Here is a 19,518-nt window from a genome sequence, read left to right on the forward strand (position 1 = left end):
ATCCGTCAGTGTACAACATTTTGCCGCAATCGACTTAATGGTATCTATTATGAAAAATATTCGGGATCGCTTGTGGGCGAATGTGATCCGGGATTCCACAAATCTCTTCCTTCATGGATGTGTCGAAAAATACAGTTGAATCAGAAGTATCTAAGAGATGAGCACGGTTAAAGTTATACGAAGACGAATTGATGATCTGTGCCATGTAATGTACAAGGACATAAATCGGGTCTGAGAGTTAAACTCGACAAGTCTTTCAGACTTTGCAATCACCAATGGGTTCAAGATAATGCATCGAATGAGCAATCGATATGAGAGGTCCCAAATCGATTTTTAGCGGAAGAGCGCCTGCGAGCACTTCTAGAATCATCGTATGGGTCGAGTGCATGTAAACCAAAGCATTGCGCAAACAGCGATACTGGATTCTCTCTAGCTCGATGAAATGTATCTTCGCAGCGGAGCGAGAGCAGAAACATCCGTGCTCTATCATTGATAGTATCGTTGTTTGGTACAACCTGATCAGGTCTCCTGGGTTAGCACCCCACCGTGTTCCGGTTATTGTACGGAAAAAGTTGATCCTTTGTTGGCCCTTCTGTTTCAGATACCTAATGTGACATCCCCAGGAATCTTTAGAGTCTAACCATACACCGAGATACTTGAATGTTGAGGCAAGAGCAATAGCTTGTTCCATTATCATACTTAATTGCGTTTCGGCTTCGCCTCATCAGAAACCGACACTAACTTATTGTCGGAATAGATTAGCGCCGGCTTGATGCAAATCCCTTAAAACTAAAACACACTTTGTGTTTCAATCGAACGACTGATCAAACGTGATGTCCCGTTCGAGCAGAAGTTCTGTTTATGCCGATGAGACACAGTGAAGGTTTTTTTACCGTATTTTCCTCCTTAGGGTGAAATATAGCATAGTTGATCCATTAATTGAAGCTGTAGCGCAACCTTACACTTCCTAGAAAATACGACTAGCTCAGTTCTTTCCGTGGAGAACTCGCTAGCCCAAGCAGACAAACTGTCCAAGGTATCTTGGACCTTGTAAGTCGACGGCTTTAGGACCTGTGATAGAGACCGCACTATCATCAGCGAGCTGCATTAGCGTGCATGAATTGACAAGGCATTCGTTAATGTCTTTCACGTAAAAATTTTAGAGAAGAGGGCTTAGGCATGAGCCCTGGAGAAGGCCCATGTAGCTGAATCGTGATGTCGATAGATCACCATGAGAGCAATGCATTTGTTTTTAAGATAACAGGTTTAGCAAAAAGTTGTTTAAAATTGGTGAAAGACCTACTGGAGCAACCTATCATAAAGAATGTTGATAGAAACTGAATCACGTAAGTGCTGGTTAACACACTCGACCCAACTAGCGAAATTAGATTTTCTCTCAGGGTCAGCAACCGTATCAGAGAGGACTCGAACAACCTGAAACTTACTGAAGTGAAAGAAAAAGCTAACATAACATTTCTCTATTTCCCGATTCCGTAATATCGGTACCGTGCTGACGGTTGATCGGTGGGGCTCATTGATGAATGTTGGTGAGGGAGAGAAGAGAATCGTACCTTCTTGCTTAGTCGATGTGACGGTTTAACCGCCGTAAGATGACGCTGTTCGGCTAGTATGCCGCTTGGAGATCTGCACGTTCCATCGGTCAAATGTTCTCACCACTTGGGAGATGCGCGTCGATTCACCGCAGCGAGGGGTGTCACGTCGTGTTCTTGCTGAAGGTGGTGGTGAAGAATTCGCGGTACTTCGGTTCGTTTCAAAGCATCAACGACTGCTTCAAAACCGTACCTGTTGCTGAACGTTGTGCCCAGTCGGGGCCGATGGTGTGGTTCAGGTGGGTGGTGTTATGGGATACAGATTCGGGTATGTCCCACACTAACTATTCTGATCCCGTGGGTTCTCGAAGAAAAAGACACTACGGCGATTTCCACTAACTGGATATTACTTTTTCACGGTACAAGTTACTTTTTCGCCGCCGTCCTCAATCAGGTTTTCGAGTAGGACTCACTTTTTCCCGTTCGCTATCTCTGATGATCTATCATCGACTGTCTTTTCATTTCAATCCTCACCATCTCCTCTTCCTTTCCATTACTCGACGATCTTTATTCTCTATCTCTCCCGCTCCCATTGGCGTACAGGATGCAGTAGTGATGAACAGCCAAAATATCCCTTTGGCACTTAATCACGGTTCCTTAAGGCAACCTTTGCTAAGCCCCAACACCTGGTATGGATGTTCTGGGGTAGATACAAAAGGTCTCTTTTTAAGGTCTGGGACGGTATACAGCAGTGCGTCCGTAGTTTCTTGCTTTGACCCTATTGGGACCTTTTCTTGCCTGCAGTCACGAGGAACAATCTTACTCTCAAGAAACATATTGAATAAATGAAACAAGAGTCTATTGGCGGAGTCTGGCAGATTCTTCAACAAGTTGAATTTAATTCTGTGCGGGAGAACCCCACCATCGAAAATGGTGTTTGTTCGTAGTATTTTGAGGGGACGCGGCTCGGTAGATTATCTGTACCGGGGCGAAATATGGACAAACTTTTTTGGCGAAATCGAATATCCAACGGTTTGAATATTCCACGGTCTCGTTAGTACTGTTTTGTATTCGCATTAAGAGTGCTTATCGATGTTCCTCTTGTTAACCTGTCGACAAACCGGCGCCAGTGACTTTCTTGGCTTTCATTAAAATTTTCATTCGCTTTTCTTATTTCGTGTACAACCGGATGGCTAGCGACTAACTCGAAGGAAGGCTTTATACGCCGCAGCCTACTCCGTGTATGCGTCTGAGTAATCTTGATCCCACCACAGATTGGGAGAACGTTTTTGGGTACTCACACCGGAAACTCGTTTCGTCTGAGCTTGAATCGCGGTATCGATAATCGAGAACAAAAACAATCAATGTTTCGTGTGATGCCGTAGGGAACATTTATTGGTTCCGATGGTCTTGAACCAGCAGTGATTGCAATTAAAATCGGCAGGTGCTCACTACCGTGGGGATCAGATATTACCTTCCACTTGCAATCTAACCGTATTGATGTCGAGCATAGAGATAAGTCCAGTGCACTTGCTTGCACAGGTGGTCTAGGAATCCGTGTCATTTCCCTGTGTTCGGAATTGTCATATTGAAGTTGTCACAAAGGTCTTATATGTACCGTGCGTGTTAAAGTCTCCAAGAAGCAGTAGGGACGAGAGAAGGTGTTCAATCACGTTGGAGAATCTTCGGTATCCCATCATGAGGAATGTAAATAGAAGCAATGCAAAGATCTCTGTCTTTAATTGTTGTTTGACAAGCGACAACTTCAATGCCTGGCGTGGAAGGGAGGTTGATTCGATTGAAGGAGTAGCACTTTTTGATCATTAAAAGTACTCCTCCATATGAGTCTTCTCGATCCGAGCGGATAAGGTTAAAATCGTGGAAGTTGAGGTTTATATTAGAATTAGCCATGTTTCACATAGGGAAAATGCATCACAACTATTATAGTCTAGCAAGTGTTTTAATGAATCAATATTGGGGATAATCCTTCAGCAATTCCACTGTAAAACAGGGATCAGATCCGTGATTCCGTTTAATAAGTCAGCCATCGAGGGAAACGATCGCTGTATGGAGGGGTCATTGTTCAGTTAACTGTCTTAAAAAGGTTACTGTTGGTAGAATAGCAACAAGCAAGCTTTTCAGAGGATCGGTAATGTTGAAACTGTGAATATCCAGTCCACAATGCCATAAAATTTAAGGAATCCCGTTTTAGCTGAGTTTCTGACTGTAAAGTGGGAGCCCTTGGGATTTTTAGTGCCCCGGGGAGTGCTGGAAACTCCAGTTTGTATCTCACTTTCTCAAAACCAAGATTTGTACCAGCACTTCTAGTTGATGAATTATTTTTATTTCGTACCCATGTTTGGGACAATCTTACGAGGAAGTTGGGGTGAGTTTGGATTAGGTCTTTTCCTAGAGTTTCCAAGCGGAGTCAAAGAATACCATTCGCAAGGGTCGTTAGAGGCGTTATCGTCAGTTGGCAAGAGATCATATGAGTGGAACAGCCTTTTGAGGCATTTCTGCGAAAGAGCATCTGAAGCGATTTTTGGCGGATCATTTCAGTTTATCCGCGCAAAGTTTGTACGTTGGACATGCCAAAAGTGCATGCGCATTCTCCCCACAGTAAACACACTTCTCAGTGGGCCTACCATTATCCGCATGGCGTTTCCCACATTTGCCGCACCGTTGTTTGTTGCTACAGTATATGGCCGTACGACCTAGCTGCTTGCAATTGGAACAATTCATGACCAGCGGTATAAACAGACGCGCAGGTATGGACAATAAGTGCAATTGCTTGCATTCCAAAATCTTAATTGATTGAAGGTTAGGATGCTTAAAGTTGCCAACCCCATCATTCATCAGAACATCGACAGTTAAATTCGCATCACTCACAACATCGTCAATCTCCACATATCGAGAAGGGATGTAGACGCGAAACTCTATCGTGAAGAGACTGTTGCTAGCAATATCGCTGTCCTGGCCGCTTTCAAGTCATTCACGACGCGTAGTTTATCTGACTAGACTTTTTTAATCTCAGTCACGGCTGAGTAATGTTTTGTCAGCTCCCGCCCAATAGGTTGGATGTTGTTGCTTGGTCGAAACAGTCCGGAAAAACCGATGTCGAATTGCCTTTGTTTCGTGAGGTAGTAAATTGAAATAACAATTTGTGTTACAGTTCCTCACAAGTAATGAGTATACTTCTTACTTGTGAGAAACTGTAGCACAAATTGTATACGCTTGTCGAATGAACAAAACCTATGTTGAATTGGAGCTGAGCAAGTCAACAGAGGAGCAGTTCAAATTACTCATGTTTGTTTGCGGGCTAAAGTCGGAGCGAAACGTTGAAATACAAACGAGACTTTTATTGCAAATCGAGGAACGCAATGACGTCACTATCGATCATCTTTCGGAAGATTGTCAGCGATTGTTGTGCCTAGAGCGTGACAGGACAATGATCGTGTAATCAGCATCAACGTCATCGGTGAATTTCGCCAAGCAAAAGCAGCAGTTTTTAAAACGTCAACAGAATTCGTTTATCCCATTTTTTCCTTTAGGGAAAAAAATGTAACATACTCACAGGCGTTTGGCTCTCGTTCCCACAGACAATTGCTTTTTTATATAGGGGAAGATGGGGTAAAACGCACCCCCTAAGGAAATATGATCATAACTCAGCTACAGAACATAAATTGGGAAAATTTAACTAATGATATCGTTTAGCCAACATTTTCCTCATTAATCACAATCATAACGCCTTACAAAATATTCAAAAACATGAAAAATATTCAATTTTTCAAAATCATTTAAAATCGCCTTTTGAAAAATAAGTGGGGCAAAACGCACCTGTGCCGGGGCAAAATGCACCACAACAACGGGACATAATGCACTACTATAACAGGGCAGGATGTACCGCAACAACGGGGCAGAATGCTCGGTGAACAAGTAGTTTTGTTTTCTGACGAGATTTCACAAAAGTGTGCCATTAAATAGCCTTAGGTTATGCAATTAGTAGGTTTTCAGAACAATTTTTGCTGTTTTCGATTAAAAAATCAGCCAAATCGAAGAAGAGGGCATTTTACCCCCGATGAAGCAGAGATATAAATTTAGCAAAAAGTAAACTAATTACTAGATTTTTCACATATAGTGCGACAGAATAATGAACAACGGTTTAAATAGAACTGGAATGCACTGATATAATAGGAAAACAGCATTTATAAGAGCATTTTCCTGATTCCTACATGAGGGCACGTTATTGTTTTTTGTTTATTTCTCGAGTTGCTATTGATGTACGGTTATCAAACTTTGACCGTGTATGTTTACTATGGCGGACTTCCGACTGGCGTTACCCTTTTCTAAAAAATTTCAGCAGCAACGGGTGCATTTTGCCGTTGGTTCATTTTACCCCATCTTCCCCTACTCGACAGCGATCCAGAACTTTTGTGCTTGGCTAACCGAGACATAACTCGATATCAGTCAGTTGCTTTGCTTTAGACATTAACGCACGTTGTGTGGACTGTTTGGATTTAGTGTCTAACCGGCGCCAATTTGGTGTTAGTTGGGATATATCAAGAAACAGTGGGACAAGAAAAGTTTAAATCCATCTATTCCAAAATAAATTGATCGAGAACAATCATAAACATCCTCTGGTACCCCTGAGTCAAAGCTGGATTCTATTTATGCTGAATGCTGAATTTAGAACATTCAATGGTTGTGACCCATGGGAATTCCGGATAAGGGATGGAAACAGTAGCACATTCTGCTGCTGTCAATGATCGTATCCAATAAGGATCTATATTATGTACTAGTTTTTGCTATGTTACAGAACGACAAATAACTCATAGCTCACCAATCATTTTATTGTACTGACGACGGACAGTAGTTTGTTCCTTCATATACCGTACTGAAATTTATAAAATTTTAATTTTATTGTTGGTTCCCCCTACAAACTTTAATCCACAGATGTGAATGGCACAAATTACTACGGAGAAAAATAAACTCGACCGAGAAAGAGGCCATGGAAGTTAACAATAAAGACCGAGTAATCCAACTAGAAGAATGTTGCGTACTGAACTCGCAGAACAACAAAAAACCCGAAAACGTCTTCAACCTTGATATTGCCTTGGTGAACGATAAAAAATCGTTGGCATACAAGGATATTCCTGACCACATTCCTTCAAACCCGACATTAGAAGGAACAACAATTGAGAATCGACTTTATCCGCTCTTGAATAATGATGTGCAAGTGGTAGCAGGACTTTGTACAAACGCTTGCAAGTGTCAGGTTGATATAGTTGACCAGGATGAAACGTTGTCGAGTTCACACCCCAAAGCATTCTCATGTAACATAAAAATTTCCGATTGTGAATGTAGTTCCGACAATGAAATCAACACCGACTACCAAGAACAACAACAAGTTACAAATTTGGTAGTTAATCAATGTTACTACAGTACTGTATGCAATAGCAAACAAAATCAAGAAGAAGAACTGACTAGCGCACAATTGGTTGAATTTGTTCGGCAAATCGCTGTGGGAATGGTAATTAATAATAGTTTAATACATTCTATGAAAACTATCTAATATGCTGATCTTCACAGGAATTTCTAGCTCGCAATAAGGTGGTACATCGTGATCTAGCTGCAAGGAATGTGTTAGTCTGTGAAAATAAAATAGTTAAGATATCTGATTTTGGGTGAGTTTGGCAGCATTAGTATGGTATGTTTATTTGAACAATCGTTTTCTAGACTAAGCAGGGACATCTACCAGGATAATTTATACCGCAAAACGGGCACAGGCAAGCTGCCAATCAAGTGGCTGGCGCTTGAATCTCTGACCCATCAAGTGTATACTTCACAGAGTGATGTGTGGGCATACGGTATCCTTTTGTACGAAATTTGTACCTTGGGAGGTAACCCGTACCCATCGCTGTCGACGAGCGATTTGATAGCCGAGCTCAAAATGGGCTACCGCATGGAAAAACCTTCGAGCTGCAGCAAAGAACTGTGAGTAATTTGATACCTCATTAAGGGGACTTGTTGATCAGTTGAACTATCTTTTCATTTTCAGATACGATATTATGTTAGCATGTTGGAACGCATTACCAACTGATCGGCCAACATTTTCCAGCATTAAAAATCGTTTAGATGAACTAGTAGAACAGAGTGAGGAAACCAACAGACCTGTGATCGATCTAGACACCATCATCAGCTCACAAAGGTATTTAGTTTTCCACTTTTTCGTTGCCACATTGTAAATTAAACAACTTCTCTTGCAGTGTTAAATCGGCGTCGAATGAACATTCATACTTAAAACCTGTGGAGTGTTGAAGGAACCTGAGAGCGTACAATCTACTGTAACCAAATTTTATCCTAATCCATTCGCATCATTTACAAATCAAAAGAACGCTATAGACATCTTATTATAAACAATTGTAATCACTGTGTTTGTCATCTCGGAAAATATGAAAGAAAACCTTTCTTCCTATATCAATTTATTTTTTGCGACGTGAATCATGCTTATAATCTAAAATATTCGGACACTAAAAGCTTCTCCTTGGTTTCCCAGATGGAATGCTAGTAGAAACCTTCGGACCTTCATTTATGCTTTGAGCTACCAACAGCCCTGAAAATGCGACAGTGGAATATAGAACCATAAATTAAATAATTAAATATTGCCCTTACCTTCCCATGTTTGCGTTAATGTAGTGGAAACCGACAACTAACAGGAATAAAAATACTCCCAAAACGTTGCAGAACACAGCGAGTTGAACGTCGGAGATCATTTTACGTGCTGAAAAAGAAAAACCGCCTTAGTTTGAATCGGCAACATACCCACTGAGTTGAACAAGTTGAATCAATTGCGGTAGCTACTTATTGCTGTTCTGTGAAGTACACGTCACCAATCATCGCCAAGATCGTGTCTTCATGGCAAACATTTCGAAAGCATTGTTAAACTAATTTATGAAGACTTACCGACTTATCTTGATGATATTTACGCGTACGATAAAATAATAGATTGAGAAATTGCAAGAGTTCACAAACGTTTTCGCACAAGAATCAAGCGATCACCAACCAACACAAGATAACGTCACCAGACGTCAAGGTGCGTTGCGTATCAAAAAGTTCAGCACATTCACACTCCTATAAACAATACACTGACCAAAAAATACACCAGAAGTTTCGCGATACGAGATTTTTCGCGATCTACCGCAGTTGTCTACCGGCAGATAGCATGAGAGTGCTTGATGATTTTTTTTTTATTTTCATTTGTCAAAAAGCATCGAAAAGAAATTTTAAATTTCATGAACTCAATCAATAATATAACTGAATATTATTTCTTCTAATGAAAAATAATTTTGATGAAGAAAATATGTTTCCTACCTCTGAAAAATATATTGATAGTAAAGTTCTTCTTGTATCACCCGATATAATCAAGAATTTGTTACTAATATGAAATTCAGAGGTTGAAATCTGGATAGAAAGCACGATTGGTGATTTGAGGCAAAACTAAAATTAGTCTTGCGACACCTTAGATCTCATGAACCGATAAAGTGCCACAGTTTGTTTGTTTTTTTCACTCGCAAGTGAGTCGTAGCCTAGGAGCAGATCACTTGCGATGCATTTTTAAAAATCAGCTAAATTAAATGCAAATGCATTTAATTTCGCTGTCCATCAAAATATAAAATCGTAATGCATTTTGCGTTGCGTGCAATGTATTTTGCGTTGCGTGTAAGACGTCAAAACCCTACAAAAACCGAGGGATTGCCCTTCCTATGATCATTCTCAGGGATAGACCGTTCCAACATCAAATTATGGTCTTGTCAAATTTTGGTCTTGTCAAACTGCAAATGACGTGAAAGCCCAAAATGGTACCAGATAAGGTATAGGCATACGTAAAGCGAGAGTTTTGGTTTTACAAAGATCGAAAGATTGGCAAGATCGACATTGCGTAAATACTGATTCACTTCCAAAAAAAGAGGTTAATAAAAACGAAATTAATTAAAACAATGTTTTGAATGTAGAAACTAGTGCTTTCAGCCTCTCAAAGTGTTTGCCACCAAAAATTTTATTGTACGGGGCCATGCATAAATGACGTAGCATTTTAGGGGGTAGGGAGGGTATACCTAATTTGTGACGAAGTGTGACGTGGGGGAGGGTAGGGTCAGGAGTTGTGCGACGTAGCATCAAGTTTAAATTTTTTAAGAGTAGAGAAAACAATTTAATATTCCTCCATTCCCAACAGAAATAAATTTAAATTCACACAAGTGAAAAGTAAGCGTTTTTTAATGTGGTTAATTTTACAATTCCCGGAATTACAAGCTCGCAAAAAACAACGAAACATTTTGTATGCGGAATTAACTTACTACATTAGTTAGCTTATGTTACTAACTGGTAGACTTAGTTTGGTAGCTAAATTAAATTTTCTCTTCGGATTCAACCAAACAAAATTTAGTAATTTAGATGAACGAATGCTTCATAGAATCAGGATTGTCAACCGAGAGAACTTCTTTTCATGCCCCATGACATATAAAATTCAAAACAAAACTGTAAACACTATATTTGTGATGAAATGGGCTTATTTTGTACGCAATTTGCTGTTATAATGAAAATGCTGATAAAAGCCGTCAAACATGTTGTAAGGACATGTATTTAAAAGAATTGAAAAACATATGTAATTTTTTTCATCCCCCGGCAGCGTTGCGCAAGGAGGGGGGGGGTAGGAGAATGCTACGTTATTTACAAGGGGGAGGTTTGAGTGTTGTGACCAAATGCTACGAGGGGGAGGGAGGGGTCGAAAATCGTCGAAAAAAAGCTACGTCATTTGTGTACGGCCCCTACACACATGCATACACCTTATGCAGATTATCTTGAATTTGTTTTGCGTTTGTCAAATCTGCCACTCTTCTTATTCTTACCGCCCGGATAGAATTTTACAATAGCTTTTACCCTACAAACAATCATAAAACAATAAATATTATAGTTGGTTGTACGTCATTTCGCGGAATACCATTTCCCGGTATACCATATTCCGGAAAACCATATCCCAGAATGTACTATTTCCCGGAAAACCATTTCCCGGAATGTACCATTACCCAGAAAACCATTTCTCGGAATGTACCATTTCCCGGAAAAACCATTTCCCAGAATGTTCCATTTCCCGGAAAACCATTTCCCGGAATACCATTTCCCGGAAAATAAATTAAACCACGTACCTTGCCACCACTCATTTTGATTACACTTGCTACGCAGCAAATGTCATACAAACTACGAAATTCTCTCTACTTTAGAACATAAAAAGTAGTTTGGAAATATGTTTGGAATTTTATTGATTTTAAATTTAAGTTAGAATAACATCTCAACAATGCTTCAGATATATTCTATCATCTAAAAAATCTGCGGTTTTTCTTTCTTATACATGCATGCTTCCTTGTCGTTATTTTTGGCATGTTTTTGATTTATATGTACTTTCTATTTCTATGTAGTTTCACATTCTTTTAAGAACTCTTTCAAAATATTCTTGGTGTTTTATTGGATTTAAGTACTAGTGGTCCTAACATACCTTTCCCATAGAAAATTTGACAGTTCATAAATTTCACAGTCGACCGACGAAAACGGGTGCTTCGAGGTCGACAGATTAATTAAACGACCAAGACGGGTTTCGTCGGTGGACAATTTTCGTCACCATAATAATCGCCAGATTTAATCTGTGTGAATCTGGTTCCAGTTTTAAACTATCAACTAATCGATCGATTTAATTGGTTGAAATAGACCGATTTCTACAGATTTCGTCTGTCATATTTAATCGGTTGTCGCGTCGGCTGACGTCGATGTTAAACCCCCATAAGAGTTGGTGCAACAATCGACCGATTAATTGGTGGCATAGTCGGCCGATTGTGCCGACGCAAGCCGATTTAGTCGGTGGGAAAATCGGGAGGGTTTTCTATGGGGTTATAACTTTTTGAATTATAATTGTTATTCTATGAGCTTATTCGCCTTCTTTTGGAGATGAGCAAATCATGAAAAATATTTTTGAATGTCTTCTTTAAAATTTGAGTACTTTTTTGGAAATTAATAATTCATAACAATCTTCTTTGAGACATTGCCTTTTTTAAACATAATCTGTTTTCTGGTACTTTATTGGTTTATGAGCGCTTGTTTTTTATTAATATGATTAGAGAGCAAAGATAAGGTGTCAAGCGAACCAAACAAAAACTTGGAATGCAGAATAATGTCTTCATGTTTTATTCCAGCACAGTCAATCAATATCTATAAAGCTTATCATATCTTGATTGTAAATTTTATTTGTCGCGGAATAATGTGAAACAAAGAATAGAGGAAAAACGGTATATCTCAGGATGCGCTCATATTATATTGGGATGATAAGTGTTTTTTATGTAAAAATGTCTGAGGAACGCGATGGCATTAAAATTTTCAAAACTAAAATATATGTATTGAGAGAAAAACTAACTTTTGATATTTAACTGAAAAATCGCATAGTTGGCAGCACTGCCGGCAAAAAAATAATATTATTTCTAGACTCCTTGAACAATTTTCTTCAAAAGCCAATTTACGGTTTGATTCTAGAGTAAATAGAACCGGAGATATGATCAAAAGAAAATCAAGCGTTTTGGCAATTTGCCAAAACGGGGGGTGCTCCCATGACCCGAGGGGTGGTTCAATTGACACAAAAATTTGGGTTTTTATATATTGGCCCTAGATGAACAATTCCTTCAAATTTGGTTCAAATCCGTGAAGGTCGATTTCAAGTTTGCATATTTTTTTGATCACTTCGCGTGGAATGACCCATATGTAAGTCAACATAGCTCTGAATTTGTTCTTAAAGTTCAAATTACATGTTAACTTTAGATTTCAATAGTATAAATAATTACCGAGAAAAAGTACATTCCGGGTAATGGTATTCCGGGAAATGGTACATTCCGGGAAATAGTATTCCGAGAAATGGTACATTCCGGGAAATGATATTCTGGGAGATGGTACATTCCGGGAAATGGTTTTCCGGGAAATGGTACATTCCGGGAAATGGTTTTCTGGGAAATGACATTCCGGAAAATGGTTTTCCGGGAAATGGTAAACCGGGAATCGACGTACAATCATTATAGTTATTACTGTTTCAACATTGTTCGATGCCAAGTTCTGACAGTAGATTTACAATAAAATTTCATGTAACAATAAATTTCACTGTTCAGCAAAAAACTGGAACAATGCATTCATATTAAATTTTACTGTTTTCGAGAAAAAAATGCATGGCGAAAAATTGATTTTTTTAATGTTAAGATACATAACCACCCCCCTTTTTCACTGTAAAAGTCTATTGAACATTGAAATTTACTGTAAAAACATTAAAGTTTATTGTTTTTGTATTGTAGCATAACACTTAAACTTACTGTAAATTATTGTAAAATTACTGTACTGTCACCGTGAAAATCATGGTTTTGTTACTGTACATTTCTATTCGGGCGGACACGCTCTTTTTCCCTTTGGGGCTGACCCTCGCAAAAAACAGCCCTACCAACGACATTCAACATTGATATATCAATATATTGATGGTGTAAGGGCATCTTGAAAATATTGATTCTGTGAAATTTAAATGGGATTGATGGATTGAAGTAGTCTTGTCAATATATTTATTGACAATATTTCTGTTTCGTGTAGGGTCCGCTTAAAGCATCTCTAAATATTGTCAGATTGATTGTCAAAATAAATTTGACATAAGATTTTGCCGTTCAGATGCTTTTTAGTTGGACAGTGGTCCAACCTAGGGGCAGATCACTTGTGATGCATTTTTAAAAATCAGCGAAATTCTCGACAAACATATGATCACGGCCTAAAGCCAACTGTCAAAATCCACTTTGAATGGAAATTCCGGACAAACCGTTACACGCTAATCACAGATGTTGGTAGTAAATGAAAGAGAAAAGTTTTCTCTTTCATAAACTGTTGTTAACTGTGTTCGACTAGTAACGGTTTGTCTGGAATTTCCATTCAAAGTAGATTTTGACAGTTGGCTTTTAGGCCGTAATCATATGTTTGTCGAGAATTAAATGCATTTATTTCCATCAAAATAGAAATTCATAATGTATTTTGCGTTGCGTGTAATGTTGTTTGCGCTGCGTGTAAGACGTCAAAACCCTACAGAAAAACTAGCCCTACATTTAACAAAACGTCGAATAAAATGGATCAGCGTAGGACGTTTGTTAAATGCATTTTTTTCAATTTGATACAAATTTGTTATACATTCTTAGAGTGATCTGCCCCTAGGGTCCAACCAGCGGAGGTCCAACTAAAAAGCGGCCCAGTTAAAAAGTGTCCAACTAGCGAATCACCACTGTAGTGCGAATACGTGTCTTTTTCTGAATAACAGGTTACGCTGTTTTAGTACATCCATTCGTCACTAAGCGACACTAGTTGCAGTTTCTCGCCAATATTTTGGTGGCTAGTTTCGTCCAAGTTGGATAAACGTCAAAAGATTCAACCTGTCATAGTTTTTCAAACAGAGATGCCAGATCTGCAGACAAGTCTGCAAATTCGCAGACTTTTAATTTAAGCTGCAGATTTTTTCGATGACGCAGATATTTGCAGATTTTTCCGTTTGGTTGCAGATATTTGCAGATTTTTTAGTTTGGTTGCAGATATTTGCAGATTTTTGAATATAAAGGCTTTTGGTTACACTAGCTTGCCTCACATTTTTTGTTCTTCCCAGACTTTTAAAATTATTATTGCAGACATTTGAAAAAGATACCTGGCATCTCTGTTTTCAAATAATGTAATCGATTTCTAGCTCTCGTCGTGCGAAGTAAATTTGCGTGCGGTTAAATTTTTCCAAAAAAAAAAACGAATAAAATTTTCCTGTGCAAGGAAAAAATGGTGCATTTGTTCAATGTAAATTGTGTCTAACGTGTTGGTGGTTTTATACTTCTAAATGGACCATTTATTTCGAGGTAATTCAAAAGAAAAAGTTACTGCATGAGGATAATTTATCACGATTTATCAATCCCGTTTTCGTCTCCTCTGCGATTGGCACTTAGTGTACAAAGATAGCCAGTCAGTTTTTTATGTGAGTGCGTAGTACGATGGCTGGCGTAGGAAAATAGCCAAAAATCAACTGGAAAAGTGTGTTATCAAAGAGAAAAGTGAAATCAAACACGAAGCGGTTTTGTTTTTTTTTGTCAAAGTTATCGGCATTGATTATCCACACATCTACCAGTAATGTAATTGAAGGAGGTAATCTACTTGGATCCAAGCCGAGCGGCCTTGTCGTCGGAAACGTTTGGATTAATTGTGTAAGATACATACGAAAAAATTGCATCACGAAACGGCTCAACTCGGTTCGGTTATTGATTGGTATCTGCTGATGCTATCAATATAGCGGAGGGTTCCTGGTCATTGATATTTGTTTTTTTTTGTACCGTACAAAATATAGAAGATTCCAAAGAATTTTTGAATTGATTTATGCCATTGGATGGCTAGCAAAGGATTAAATAATTGGTTAGTGATATAATCAGTATTTTGTTGTTGATATTTTTCTGATATTCATTTCAACGCCGTAAAATACCGCATACCTTACATTAGCAAGTGAACGGCTCTAGGATTGCTGACCAACCGCAGCGATTAAACATATTCGAGCTTTATGTTTTTAATGAATGATTCTCGTCACGCAGTCATTCCAGTGGAAAGGATTTTTAAGAGTTATAAACAGGAAAAGATTGCACAAAGTGAATGTTGGTGGTAAGGAATGGTATGGGCGTTTGGATAATTTTACGGTGTTTGCTTATGTCAACCTAAACTGGCGCCTGCGAACAAAACTTTGTGTTGGTTGATTATTTAATTGCATATTGTATTTTGGATCGAGGTAGAAAAACTGAAAAAAACTGAAAAGTTCGTCTTACTTTATCTAGATAAGAGTTCCAGAGAATCCAAAAGTTAGTTCTCTAGCAGAATTAGCTGTAACAAATAAAGAAAACGACTATACGGTATATTAGTAGTTACTATACAGTATATTAGTAGTGAAAGCGAGAAAAACGTTCTAAACCTATGCATCGGAAACTTTCTAATATCTGAGATCTAAGATTTAGATATCTGGCTTGGTATTGTGCCTCGACATCTTCTTGGACTTGCTATAAAACTTCGTAAAACTTAGGGAAAAACCAATAGTACAGGACTGAGAACGCAACCGGTTCGAAAACTCAATTTTGTCTTATCAAATGGGCATTCCTTTCGCACAACATTGCTCTTGTAGAAAGAATAGAACGAAACAAAACAAGTCGGGACCACATGTTCCACTTTGGCAAGATACCATAAGATACAATAATTTATAAGTTTTTCATTATCTTTAAGATAATCTATGAATACCAGGGGACGGGCATAACGTGGTTGGTAAATCGATTGCCTTGTACTCAGCTCACCTGGATTCGATTCCCTACCCGAGCAAAGTCCAACATCAAAATTACAGCAAATAGACAACATATGTTGATATCAAGCATAAAATTGAAATCTTATTTTGATATAAGTTTAAACTTTTTCAGATATGACATCATAGTTTGATCTCATTTTGATGTGCTTACATTTAAAAAAAAATGTTTGTTTCTATTTCTTTGACAAACATCAAATTGATTATTTATTTTGTTATCAATGAAATATTTCACCATCTCAATGAGTTTTCAATTTGCTTTCACTGATAGCATGAATAGTTTTCTGTTTGATGTCATAGTGCAATTTTTCTGCTTTCGATTTTGATCTTTTAACCGTTAAAACGACCAAAATGATAACAACCTGAGCAATCATTCCCTACTACATCACAACATCATGTTTAGTTCTCAATCTGTTATCAGACTCTGCTCGGGATACCCCGCATATAGGGTTAGAAATTTTTCCAAAAGAGATTTCTCTGACTCGAAAAGAGGCCCTAAGGTTAAAAACCCTATAATCAAAATAAAAATATGAAAACCGAATAGGTAAGCTAAATTTATGGCTGGAATTTTTATCGAACTTATAAATAAAGCATTTTCATCTGAGTAATGCCATGATAAAGCAGCAGGCAGTGGAACTCGACCCCATCCTGAATCGAACAAAACTTTGCGATTGTGTTTAGTTTATGAATGCTTTCTGCAGGAATTCTGACCATTTTTGTTTTCTTTCTTGTTTGAGAAGCGACGGCAAAGCTGTCGGAGCAATAGTGGCAAAGAATCAATTCTTTTTTGCTAGAAGATGTGCGCCGAAAAAAATCGTTGACATTTTCCAAAACACAAAACAAAATCTCCATATCCAATTGTTTTTTGATAGCGAAAGTCTTATGGCGTTTTCGTTTTTTCTTGGTGCTACACCGGTGTAGTGCAAAGAAAGAGATAGACTGACTACACCCAAGTTTGAATGAGTGTAGCACCGACTACACCGGTGTAGTGCACTGTCAAAAACGAATATGCCATTAACGAAATATTTTAAGTTTGATTGCATTATCCCATTGCTGCGCATTAATAGGATGTTGATAATAGTCAATTTTTTTTCTCCGGACAAAACTAGCCTAGAAAATTTGTAGTATCCGAATGTCGCAAAAGGCGAATGAAACAGGAGCTCCTAAGTCAAGCTGTATCTGCGTGCTGCCAAGGACTGATTGGTACCTAAACTGTTCTAAAATAAGCCTGTCGCGCACGCAGTAGAGTAGAGTGGGGTCAAGCTCGTTTTTATGGCGAGCTCGTGCAATGGTATTTACACACTGATATTGACAAACAAGTACTCGTTGGAAAGGTTATACATCTGGCTAAATTTTGGCAACAATGCACTATGGTCCCAAAGCTGTATTTAGGAAGACAAAACTGTTTGCGCCTAAACCGTTAGTTTTAGATATGTAGTATCTTCGGCGAACTTTCTTAGAACTTTCTTGCCGATTTTTTTTATATTAGTTGAATTAGGGTGGTCCTTGTGGTTAGGGTGATCAACGTATCAACTTCTTAGATATATAAAATTCAGCTACATAATGTTCTACAAAGTTATAAATGAATCAAATTGAAGCAACTTTTCTGAAGAAACTATGGCTATCTCTAATGGTTCTTGTGCTATGATTTTTTCAATATTTAAGGTAGGGTGGCTCTGTAAAAATTGGTTTTCTATTAATATCTTTTTATGTGTTAATTTCTCGCCAATACTTTGTTCTAGAGGTTTTTAGAACTTTTGTATATACACATTCTTGCCAAAGCAATGACGTTTCTATCTCTTTTGTTTGCATAGTTACAGGCGATTTTCAGAACAAAAATGGTTTTTTTCAAAGCTATATATCTTCCAACATTGCAAATGGATTTTTAATATTTTAATTTCATTTGAAAGATAGAAACTTTTCTAGTTTTTGGTAAAAAAACTGCGGGAGCGTTATTTCTGTAAAAAAAATTATTAATTTTTGAGAATGGTGTATTTTTCAACAAAAATCGTTCATAACTTTTCAAATAGATGAGATAATAACTTTGTTACTTCAGCAAAAATATTCGCCATGAAAAGTTCTAAAAGTGTTGCAAACAAAGTATTTACGATAAATCAATGTCTGAAGTGACAAATGAGAAATAGTGATTTTAAGGGATCACGTTTTCATCACTCAATCTCTTATGGTAAAATCAACTGAGAAATAGTCATTGTGTGTGATAATGCCGAATGTCATGGCAATTCTATTGGATTTGTAAACGTTTTTGAAAGAACAGTCTACGGTACATCTAAATGGTACAGTGGATTTACAGTTTACAGTATTTACAGCGTTATCTGCAAACTATCGTTAATTCTAAATCGGCCAACAAAAATTATCTATGCTCACTTAAGTAAATCCTTTTTGGTTTGGACTAGTGCTCAAAACGAGTGCTAAAAAATGCATTTGTTCACGTCTTGTTATCTTAAAACAAAATCTTGAAACGAGTTTGTTGTTCATAGCAGCGAAAATTATTGTATGCTTTGTCAACATTTATGCAACGTTTGAAACTATAAATTAATTATCGACTATAATGACGGCTGTGGGTAAGTTAAGGAAAGATTAACAATTTTTTGTTACTTCAAAATAAATAAGTAAGTAAGTAAGAGGTCTGAAAATCGCTAACCGCGGTAAAATAACTCATAAAGCATAATTCCCTAGCATCTATATAATGCATGATGACGGTTGCTTTATTGGCCACGTAATAGATTTATTTAGAGTTTACTATAGTACTCTATTAACACTATTGTAAATTCACGCTAACATGTAGTTGTACGGTAGAATGTTGTGTTTTCAAAAAGGGTCATATATTCAATAGATTTTCTGTTACTTTTGGTATTATCACACACAATGACTATTTCTCAGTTGATATTACCATAAGAGATTGAGTGATGAAAACGTGACCCCTTAAAATCACTATTTCTCATTTGTCACTTCAGACATTGATTTATCGTAAATACTTTGTTTGCAGCACTTTTAGAACTTTTTATGGCGAATATTTTTGCTGAAGTAATAAAGTTATTATCTCATCTATTTGTGAACGATTTTTGTTGAAAAATACACCATTTTCAAAAATTAATAATTTTTTTTACAGAAATAACGCTCCCGCAGTTTTTTCACCAAAAACTAGAAAAGTTTCGATCTTTCAAATGAAATTAAAATATTGAAAATCCATTTGCAATGTTGGAAGATATATAGCTTTGAAAAAAACCATTTTTGTTTTGAAAATCGCCTGTAACTAAACAAACAAAAGAGATAGAAACTTCATTGCTTCGGCAAAAATGTGTATATACAAAAGTTCTAAAAACCTCTAGAACAAAGTATTGGCGAGAAATTAACACATAAAAAGATATTAATAGAAAACCAATTTTTAAAGAGCCACCCTACCTTAAATATAGTTTCTTCAGAAAAGTTGCTTCAATTTGGTTGATTTATAACTTTGTAGAACATTATGTAGCTGAATTTTATATATCTAAGAAGTTGATACGTTGAACACCCTAACCACAAGGACCA

At 37.5% G+C, this 19,518-nt stretch overlaps 3 protein-coding genes across 10 annotated transcripts in view; 2 read left to right on the top strand and 1 right to left on the bottom strand.

The window, feature by feature from the left end:
- The window catches only part of LOC131692675 (tyrosine-protein kinase receptor torso-like), a 97,920-nt gene extending 89,944 nt beyond the window's left edge, over nt 1–7,976 (top strand). For all 6 annotated transcript variants that reach the window (XM_058979845.1, XM_058979844.1, XM_058979847.1 and 3 more), the window contains 5 exons: nt 6,504–7,080; nt 7,140–7,234; nt 7,287–7,544; nt 7,609–7,758; nt 7,817–7,976. In XM_058979845.1, the coding sequence (XP_058835828.1) occupies nt 6,504–7,080; nt 7,140–7,234; nt 7,287–7,544; nt 7,609–7,758; nt 7,817–7,868 (1,132 nt within the window). In that variant the 3' untranslated portion in view covers nt 7,869–7,976. The remainder of the gene's footprint in view (nt 1–6,503; nt 7,081–7,139; nt 7,235–7,286; nt 7,545–7,608; nt 7,759–7,816) is intronic.
- Nucleotides 7,977–8,015: 39 nt separating this feature from the next.
- Nucleotides 8,016–8,668, bottom strand: LOC131692678 (dolichyl-diphosphooligosaccharide--protein glycosyltransferase subunit 4). Its single transcript, XM_058979858.1, has 3 exons — nt 8,514–8,668; nt 8,223–8,331; nt 8,016–8,163 (listed from the first exon to the last, which is right to left on the bottom strand). Exons 2-3 carry the CDS (start codon nt 8,321–8,323, stop codon nt 8,136–8,138), a joined length of 129 nt encoding a protein of 42 aa, XP_058835841.1. The 5' UTR covers nt 8,324–8,331; nt 8,514–8,668; the 3' UTR covers nt 8,016–8,135.
- Nucleotides 8,669–14,319: 5,651 nt separating this feature from the next.
- LOC131693001 (uncharacterized) overlaps nt 14,320–19,518 on the top strand; it is a 72,661-nt gene continuing 67,462 nt past the window's right edge. For 2 of the 3 annotated variants that reach the window (XM_058980434.1, XM_058980436.1), the window contains exon 1: nt 14,320–14,500. The gene's annotated coding sequence lies outside the window, so the exon portion shown is untranslated. Of the gene's footprint in view, nt 14,501–14,551; nt 14,784–19,518 lie in introns of those variants that run through there. The other variant, XM_058980435.1, reaches the window with a different exon arrangement.

This window comes from Topomyia yanbarensis, chromosome 3 (genome assembly GCF_030247195.1).
Source record: "Topomyia yanbarensis strain Yona2022 chromosome 3, ASM3024719v1, whole genome shotgun sequence".
Taxonomy (NCBI): domain Eukaryota; kingdom Metazoa; phylum Arthropoda; class Insecta; order Diptera; family Culicidae; genus Topomyia; species Topomyia yanbarensis.